This window comes from Daktulosphaira vitifoliae, unplaced genomic scaffold, assembly GCF_025091365.1.
Source record: "Daktulosphaira vitifoliae isolate Bord-2020 unplaced genomic scaffold, ASM2509136v1 Scaffold_3, whole genome shotgun sequence".
In the NCBI taxonomy this organism is placed as follows: domain Eukaryota; kingdom Metazoa; phylum Arthropoda; class Insecta; order Hemiptera; family Phylloxeridae; genus Daktulosphaira; species Daktulosphaira vitifoliae.
In genome coordinates this window covers 8,551,267-8,561,086 of record NW_026099574.1, presented here as the reverse complement: position 1 = coordinate 8,561,086, position 9,820 = coordinate 8,551,267, and the positions used below count along the sequence as shown (strand labels likewise).

The 9,820-nt window shown below is 27.6% G+C and overlaps 2 protein-coding genes across 5 annotated transcripts in view; one reads left to right on the top strand and one right to left on the bottom strand.

Moving 5' to 3' along the window:
• The window catches only part of LOC126902533 (uncharacterized), a 71,954-nt gene extending 67,482 nt beyond the window's left edge, over positions 1-4,472 (bottom strand). For both annotated transcript variants that reach the window (XM_050679912.1, XM_050679909.1), the window contains exons 1-3: positions 3,922-4,472; positions 3,675-3,743; positions 3,369-3,461 (exon numbers count right to left, since the gene is read on the bottom strand). In XM_050679912.1, the coding sequence (XP_050535869.1) occupies positions 3,369-3,461; positions 3,675-3,743; positions 3,922-4,455 (696 nt within the window). In that variant the 5' untranslated portion in view covers positions 4,456-4,472. The remainder of the gene's footprint in view (positions 1-3,368; positions 3,462-3,674; positions 3,744-3,921) is intronic.
• Positions 1-9,820, top strand: part of LOC126902522 (uncharacterized) — a 116,803-nt gene that overhangs the window by 91,716 nt on the left and 15,267 nt on the right. The gene's annotated exons all lie outside the window — the stretch shown is intronic.

Genomic DNA, 9,820 nt, shown 5'->3' with positions numbered 1-9,820 from the left:
TTATGTTTTACACGCTTGGGGTACGAGGTTCCAACCCGCATATGGCAATGAATTTTTTGCATTTTTTCTTAATTCTTTTTAAGTTAGTATAAATTTTAACTCGTTTGATTTTTATCACATTTAGATTCAATAACTTCAATAAAGATCAAGGACCCCATCACTTTAGTCGCCCCTTGCAAGAAGAAATTTCTTATTCGTATTAAAATTATTTTACTATATTTTAAGTTTTCGCTTCGATGCAAAGCTGAGAAGATATTTTTTTGTGACTATCATTTATTTTCTCTGCTCTAACTTGACCTACTTTTTTCAACAATACGTCAAATTACTACAATTCGTATCTATTTATTGGTTATTTTAGCTAAAGTAAAACATTAAAATTAATTCAGTTCATATTTAATTGTAGAATATTTTTAAACGCCAAAAGTTACTAGGAAATGATAACTATTATTTGTATTTAAGTTATCTATTACGATAAAAATGCAAAAAAATATTGAGTTACTCTGATAAATTTCCTATAAATAGTAATTATAAAATTTCCTGACTGCATATTAATCCTAACGATACAATTTTTTTAATTCTCATAAAATTTTTTATTTAATGATATCAATTTCAAACTTGCAAATTGAGCTAAAAGTTATGGTAATAAATAACTTTTTTTTTACTATAAACTTTCACACGATTCAACATAAAAAGATTAAAAAAATAGGTTAAATATGTCATTTTCCTTCTTTTTAACATATTAATAATCAAAATCAGTATTAATTTAAAACAATTTTTTTTTCTTAATTATTTCTTAATAATAAGTAATAATATTAAAATTTAGATAGAAAAAGTCTAATTGCACATTTAAAACATAGCAAAAAGTTGATTTAGAAAAGATATTTTTGTTTCTGATGTAAGTTCCTTGTAGTCCAGTGTATTTATTCATAAGTAACAAAAATTTTTTATCAAAAAGTATTGCATCAATCTCTTTATATTTTTATACACGTTAAAAGTAAAGGAATATACAACTACTTCATTATTTTTATAATTTCTGTTGTGTGTTAACTTTGTTAACTGTTATAACTTTATCAAAAATGACCATATCAGTATAATTTTTTTTTATTTAGATGCATGTCAATCATTTGGTTTTTTTTTTATAAATCTAACCCTTTACCTGCCCACAAGAGCGATTCAAAATGATAATTTTTTTTTTTTAGTTAAAGTAAATCATTAAAATTAATTCAGTTCTGGATATTTCAATGTAGAATCTTTTTAAATACTAAAAATTACTTAGAAATGATTACTATGATTTCTATTTAGGTGTTCTATTACGATAAAAATGCAAAAAAATAATGAGTTTTTCTGATAAATATACTGTAAATAGTAATTATAAAATAGTCTTAAAAATAGTATAGTTTTAATTCTCATACAATTTTCTATTTGATGATGTCAATTTCAAACTTGTAATTGAGCTAAAAGTGATTGTAACATATTCAATTTTTTTTACTATAAACTATCACAAATCTTTATCAAAAATTTTTCATCAACTTTAAAGAAACAAAAATTAGATTAAAAATGAAAAATTGGACTGATTATTTTTAATATATTAAAAATCAAATCAGTAATAATTTGAAAACAATTTTTTTTCTTTTAATTATTATTTTATATGTAATTTGTAATTATATAAAAAATTAGAAGTGATAGAAAAAGTCTAATTGCAGATTTGAAAAGTAAATTTTTGCTTCCGATGAAAGTTCCTTGTAGTCCAGTACATTTATTTATAGTAATAAACAGTTTTTATTAAAAATTATTGTGTCAAGCCCTTTAAATTTTTGTACACGTAAAAGTAAAGCAAAATATAACTACTTTATTATTTTTATAATTTCTTCGTTTAAATTGCAATATTAAATTATTGAATATCAATTTCATACTAAATTTAATAATTATAATTAGTATTTATTCATATATTATATTTTAAAATCAATGAACTACTAATTAGGATATAATCAAAGAAATAAGAGTTGATGTTGCTTTTGGAATAATCCACCAATTTCTCTAAATGAAACACTATCTACAGATTTGCATCGAAGCGTTTCTTATGATAGTGATTTTAATCACTGTCAGATATCATCTATACTTGTCCCATCTATGCCTCGTCTACACTGTTCCTCGACCCTAATGTGCTATCGTTTTTTTTTTGTTTATTCCTTACATCTTATAAGGGTATCCGCTTTATTTTTTGAATTTGAACAAACATAACTAATTTGGAAATTGGTATACTGATATTTGAGAAAGTAATTGCTTGATAATAATTTTTGGATTTGTACTTTGGAAAATATTAGCATTTTAAAACTTAGATTAGGGAGGTTAAGCGCGAATATGACTATTTTTTTAAATTTAATAGTAAATGGTATTTGAATTTTTAATATAACATTATTCGTTTATTAGATATAAATATTTAAAATTTCAATTTTTTGAGTTAATATGCATTTATAATACATAAAGGATTACAAATATAGGTAGCTAATTGATTTTCTTTTTTTTCACATCAATATTCGCAGGTACGCATCATTTATTAACAATGGTAGTTAGGCACATTGTTGTGAGTTTTTAAATATACTAATTGACAATACAGAAAGTATATCTATTGATAGTCATAATTGACAATAAAAATACCATGACTGTGACAGTTATGTTATAAAAACAAGTTTGTCTTTCACAGTTTTTCGTTAAATCTAATCATTTATGAAATAATGCCGAAAAAAACGAAAACTTTATGCAAAATTTCGGTTCCGTATAGTATTCTGTAGTCAGTCATCATATTAGTTGCGGGTACGATACACTGGTCACTTTTGTGGAGTGTCTAAGACTAAAAAAATGTATACTTTGCGCAATATTATAACATAAGTTATACAAGTTTAAAAATAAAAACCCAAGTTTACGTGTTTTTTAAATGGAAAATCATAACCTACACTGGGAAAGTACTTAATATTAATATTATAAGCTTTAACCTTCAGGTAATATTTTTGACATTTCCAACGATATTTTGAGTTGAGAACGATAAATAAATTATTGTAAAAAATGAAGCAACCTAATGAATATAAATCATTTATTTATAATTTTTTATTTATAGAATAAATAAATAAATATTTTAACAATAACCAATTAATTTATGAACCATAACAATTAATAATAATGAAAATTAAATAAATTTCACCATCTCTATTGGATAATTTTATGTTTATTTATTATTATCTTAATTAATAAACTAATTAACAAAAATATTTTAGTTAATTGGTTTTACTTTATACTTTCATGACTTTATAAATGTTATAATATTAATAATTTATATAATACTTTATGGAGTATTTATAATAAAACCTTACCGATAAAATTAGTTTTAAATTGTATTTAAATGTGCCACATGCTGCTAACTCATTATTTTCATAACAAGAAACTTGTTTCATAAAAAACTGCAACTATAGATTATAAAATTACTTAAAACGAAATTTAAACATATTTATAAAAATAAATAAAATATTACATACTAAAAATGGTCATCTATAAAAGTACTAATTTTATAAAATAATTTAACTTAGTACTCATAAAATTCATACTCAAAATATTTTATAAAATATAATTTTGAATAGGGCGAGTTGTGCTATAGTTATGTTATTACTTTTAATATTCACCTGTATCCTTATTTCTTCGGGTAAATCAGCAATTTGACATAATCGCAAAAATGAAATAATCTTTATTTTCTAAATATATGATACTTTATTATATTTATTTATTAGGTAAATTAAAATATAAAGGTACTTGATTAATAAATTGTAATTACTTTCTATTATTTCGTACTAATTAATTTAAATTAGAATGAATTAATTAAAGGCTTCTCAATAGTTACTATCTTACTAATATATGATTGTCTAAAATTACCCGATTAAAAGTCCATGTTGCTTGTTTCAGAAGTACAATGATGAATAGACTATCTTGTGTTAATATATAAATTGCTGGAATTGTATAATTCAAATATAAAATAATAAACATACTATACGCCATGTCTATAAATACGAATAAAAAGAAGAACACTAATATAGGACCATATGCATAACTAAATGTTTTGAGAATATCACTGAGATTAGCATGAAGTAGTCTGCAACTCTCTATTAGCATAGCAATTTCATCCTTAGACCAATGGCCTGGTGCTCTAATAATTTCACCTGGTAATCGTTTCCAAAATTTGTTTAAAATGGAAAATCTATGTCCTATTTGCCTTAAAAAGAAACATGCACTAATAACTATAACAAAGTCAGTCAATCTCGGTATGACAAATACGAAATTTGTTATGATTTCCATGATGCTGAATCTTCTACCAGGGACTGCATGTGATAGTATAGTGAGAATTGTTATTTTAAAAATGAAGAATAATATTATAATTGAAATATAAAATTTATTATTAAATGCAGACATTTCAATAAGCGGTGGAAGAGCAGAATATTTAAAATCATAGTTGCGCATACTTTCAATGAACCTGCAAATGTTTTGAAATATGATTTTAAACTTTTAATGTTGTAGAATTATTTACTTACTTTGTTGTTATTTTTTCACTATACCGAACAACCAAAAAAGTTACCCAATAATGAATTACATCGTAGTAAAAATAATAAAATGGTGGTCTTTGAAGAAAAATAAATGATAGTAAAAATAAGATTCCTGTTCGAAAAAATTCATCAAGAATGTGCACTCTTGAACCTTTTAAAATTAAAAATTTAAATGGGTATACACAGTATGGCAGGTTTCTAAATCCACATAATAAATAAAGAAAACTAATTATCTTTAATGAATTGAGAAATTTTGATTTAATAATATTGTCAGTTTGATGTATTGATGAGTTTTTAAATAAAGTGTTATGAGGATTCATTAAAATAAAACACAACAATTTTAATAAAAAATAAAAATAAATGTAATTATTTAATATGATTGAGTTGAATTAAATTTAAAATCTTAATAAGTTATAATAAAAATGTTATTTTAAAGAATGAAGATTTAAAGTATTACTATTTTAACATCATGTTTTTTATTCGACTTATTTTAAACTATGAACGGATATCGTGATAATATAGATAGCATCTAAATGAAAATAACACAAACACAATAATCATCTATTTATCATAAAACTGTATATTTCAATATTTGTAGTATTAAATAGAAACATTGTAAATTGTATATAATTAAAGACGATGCTTCCAATATTGTAATGTTATTCTATATACTTAGAAAAACATTATAGTGTTATAATTACGCTAGTTAGATTTTGAGTTGATCTATTTAATACGAAATTACATAATATAGATATAATACATACTAATATAGATTTCTTTCTCGCCTTCCTTTGTTCCTAACCTATCATACCTCTTAAACTATTCCTTACTTACTACACACTTGGGTTATTTGGACAAGCGTTTATACTCCATCCAATTTTCTCTCCTTTCGCTCATTTGCCATTCGTGGAATTACTTTTTCTTACTTTCTATGATTTTTTAAACAGTCTCATCCCTCCGCCAGTTTTCTTATTTCTGGCATTCTACTTCTACTCTTACCAAGAATTTCCTTTTCAGTATTCTTTACACGATTAGCAAATCTATTCCACGCATAATTTATGTCTTTCTCGACATTTCATGCCATCCTCTCTTTTCCTTAATCTCCTTTCAATTTCCACTACCAGATCCTGGATTTTCCTCCCGTGTTTCTTCTGTTTTTCTATATTCTACTCTTTGCATCACCTCAACAATCTCTATCCAAAACACTTCCTTATCTATTTCATTACATCCTACTTATAGTGCATAGGCACTTATTACATTTAGCACTTTCTTCTCAAAAATCAATTTTGCGACTATAATTCTATGACTTTTCCTAGCTACTACTTTACTTTTCATCTCATCATTAATAATTATCCTGACATCATTCTTTGTACTAGACTTACCTGAGTATATTATTTTATAACCCTCACTTATTTCCTAGCTATTTCTACTACTATACTTTTCATCTCATCTTTCATAATTATCACGATATCATTCTTTATATTAGACTTACCTGAGTATAGATAGTATCGAAATGAAAATAATACAAACACTATAATCGTCGATTTATCATAAAACTGTATACTTCAATATTTGTAGTATTAAATAGTAACATTTTAAATTATAAGTAATTAAAGGCGATTTTTTCAAATATTGTAATATTATTCTTACATGGAATAACATTATAGTATTATAATTATTTTATTTAGATTTTGAGTTAATCTATTAAATTGATTTATTACCTTCATATCTGATAAAAATTTGCGTACACAAATAACTACTAAATTAAAAACATTCATAAGTACATTTTATAAATATTTAAACGAACATTAATTTAGAAACATTAAAATTAGTCAATAACTGTTGGTAATAACATTTATTTTCAGTTCCCTGGAGAAATATAAATGTTAAGAATAATTTATGAACTATTAAATTTTATCTTTAGATTACTTCAGATAAAATAAATTAAGTCTAAATTTACAATGAACATAGCAACACATTTATATGAACGTTCTAAAAATCAGATAATCTTAAGGTACAGTCAAACGTATGCTTTTAACATACAATTAATGTATCGAAGAATTATTATTTTCATTAATATATATTTGAAAAAATTTTAATTTCAAATATGAATTTTATTAAACTACTTCAATTAATTTAGCGACAAATTATTATCTAAAAACATAATCTCACCAAAAGATATTTAAAAATAAAGCGTTATAAAGTTATATATTCAACAACAAAAGATTGGTGTTTATGAAAAAGAATAAAGCAGTGGGGCTAGATGAAGTGCTAGTAGAAGTATGGAAAAAATTAGGCGGTTTTGGCATAAGGTGGTTGTAGGAACTTTTAAATAAAATCTTATTAGAAGGAAAAATTCCAAATGAATGGAGGAATAGTATTATGGTGCCGATATTTAAAGGTAAATGTGATATACAGGAATGTGCAATTATAGAGGCATAAATCTTATGAGTCATAGTATGAAAATTTGGGAAAAGGTAATAGATAAGAAAATAAGAAATGAGACATCGGTATCTAAAAACCAGTTTGGAATAATGCCTGGTAAGTCAACAATGGAGCCATTATTATGTGAGAGGCAGCTAATAGAAAAGCTGTGTATGGTATTTATAGATTTGTTGAAAGAGTATGAAAAAGTACCAAGAGAGGTTTTAAAGTGGGCATTAATGAGAAAAGGAGTCCCGAAAAAGTACATTAATATAATAGAGGATATGTATGATGGCACATGTAGCAGAGATGAGAATGCTTAGATGAATGAGTGGAGTGACTAGAGAAGATAGGATAAGGAACGAGTATAAAAATGAAAACGATTGTAGACGTGTTAGAAAGGGAGCTCTTTTCAGGCTACGGTTACGCGCGAGTAATTTTAAGCGAAAACTCGAGTCAAGGCCGAGCGCTCGTGTCCAAAGAATTGATTGACGCGATAAATCGGTGGGGCGCAGAGGTCTGGACTACACCGATATACCACCAACGGGCTAATCCAGTAGAACGCAAAAACCAAGAGTTAAAAAAAGGACTTCGCGCTTTATTAACGGAGTCGAGTCACACATCTTGGAATACAAAACTTCCACCTTTGTTGTTCGCTCTACGCAATAGGCGTAACGAGACTACCTTATACACACCGTCCGTACTCGTATTAGGTAGAGAAGGTAAGAAACCGGATGACTGGCTACTTCAGCGAGTACAACCGGTAGCAACCAATACTATCAACGACGACCGTTTAGAGCGCGAACTACAAATCACCAGCACAAAAATAACATCGCCGGCCGGTCACATCAAAACAAAATACGTGGTCGGCGACGTTGTTTAATACAAAGTGCATCACTTATCGAACGCAAACAGGAAATTTCATGCGGGTTTTGCGCCGAAATAGTAGGGCTCTGTTAGACTAGTCAAACGCCTCGGTAAAGGCGTGTTTTTAACAGACCAGTCCCCACCAAGGATGATTAATGTCTCATGTATGAAACGACAAAATTAGTAGATTTTATCTTGTTTTTCTTTTTATTGTTATTTTTCAACATGAACATCAACGACCACAACAACCTTCTTGCCACCTCCTTATCAGTCGAGGAAGTCCGCCGTCTGGTTGGCCAATTGGCGGGCACGGTGGGCCTCCCGGCAGATCCCCCCCCTCGCATACTGTGCTCGGCGGAAGATGCCGCACGTACCCCCTACCAGAGGTACTTAGAGTATAGCGGTGGCTTGGTGGGGGGTATTTGACATGGTCACGGCGTTGTCACCCGTTTGACACCCCGCGGTCGTGCCAGCTCCTTCTCAGCCACCGCTCCACTGTAAACCGGATTGTTACACACACGCGTTATCGACGTGATGTAAAGTCCAATAAATGCCTAGCGTCGAATACCCGCCGAAATAATACGAGTAGTTGAAGTCATCTCCGTGACACTTTCCTGCACTCATCGTAAGGAAAAAACGACGAAAAACCATCGTACCGTTTCTTTTCCTTTTTGCTTTTTTGGGTTTCTTAACATCAACGCATCTGTTGCTATATTTCTTTGTTTTTTTTTTTTTATTGTTCAATTCTCTTAGTTATTGTGCACGTTATTTTTATAATTGTTGTATTATCTTGGCCGAATAAATGGCACCGTGCCAGTTTTGTAATTAATTTGTGTCTACTACTTTTGTTCACTATCAGTCTGCCCTCAACATTATATAGTTTTTTAAACGTTGGAGGTATGAAATAGTTCTTTTGCAAGCTGAACTGGTTATAGGAATAGTTATTATAATAATAGCTAGCTTATACATTTCGTTGAATGCAAACTTGTACTTTTCAAATAGATCAATAAGATTCATCAGGTTGTTTACCTTAACATTAAAATTAATTTGATATTTGTTTATAGTTGCTGGTAGGATTTTTAGTTCTACTCTTAAATTGTTCATATCAAGATTATAGTGAGCAGCTAAAGGTTTTAATTGTTCATAACATAAAAACTGTTCATGTTGAGGGTGTAATAAGATATTGATGCCAATAAACCACAATTATCTGTAAATCGTTTTTCTAGTTTTTTAATTATATAATCCAACGCTGGTATGTATACATGTAGTCTTATAACATATTTTAATGTAATTTTATTAGTTTTTAAAGAACTGAGCTCAGTAAATATGAACTGTTTAAATTTGTCGAGAATTTTTTTTGTACCATGTTCATTTTGAGTGGATATGTTGTCCTCTTTACAAATATTAGTATCTTCAATGTACGTTTTATTAAAATTGGAACTATTTTTCTCGGTTTCACCAGTTTTCATGATTTTAAAAGTAGTTATAAATAATGATATTAGTGTTAAAGATTGAGCCATTTCAGCTTTTACATTTTGCTAGTAATCACTAACTGTTTTTACAATTTGAAGAATATCACAAAATATATGAAAGGTTACAAATATATAAAAATCAAATTAATTGGCCGCAACTAAAAATTTGTAACTTTCATGGCGTTTTACAAAGTTATAAGTAAAGGGTCGCCAACCTACTGGGCGAGACAGTATATTGTCGGACCACAGTAGGATTTTTAAAAAAAAATTAACTTTTTTATATTAAAACAATTAGAAAAAAATATATAATTAATAAATATTAAAGTTGAGGTTCGTTGAGACGTTGATAGTAGATGTACACCAAAACCTCGTGACAGTTGTCACATAACCATATAGATCAGGGATGACCTTATACAAGGCCGTTGCCCGTACCTTATAAACTAGGGGAGTTGATTTTTGAAAGGAGAGAAA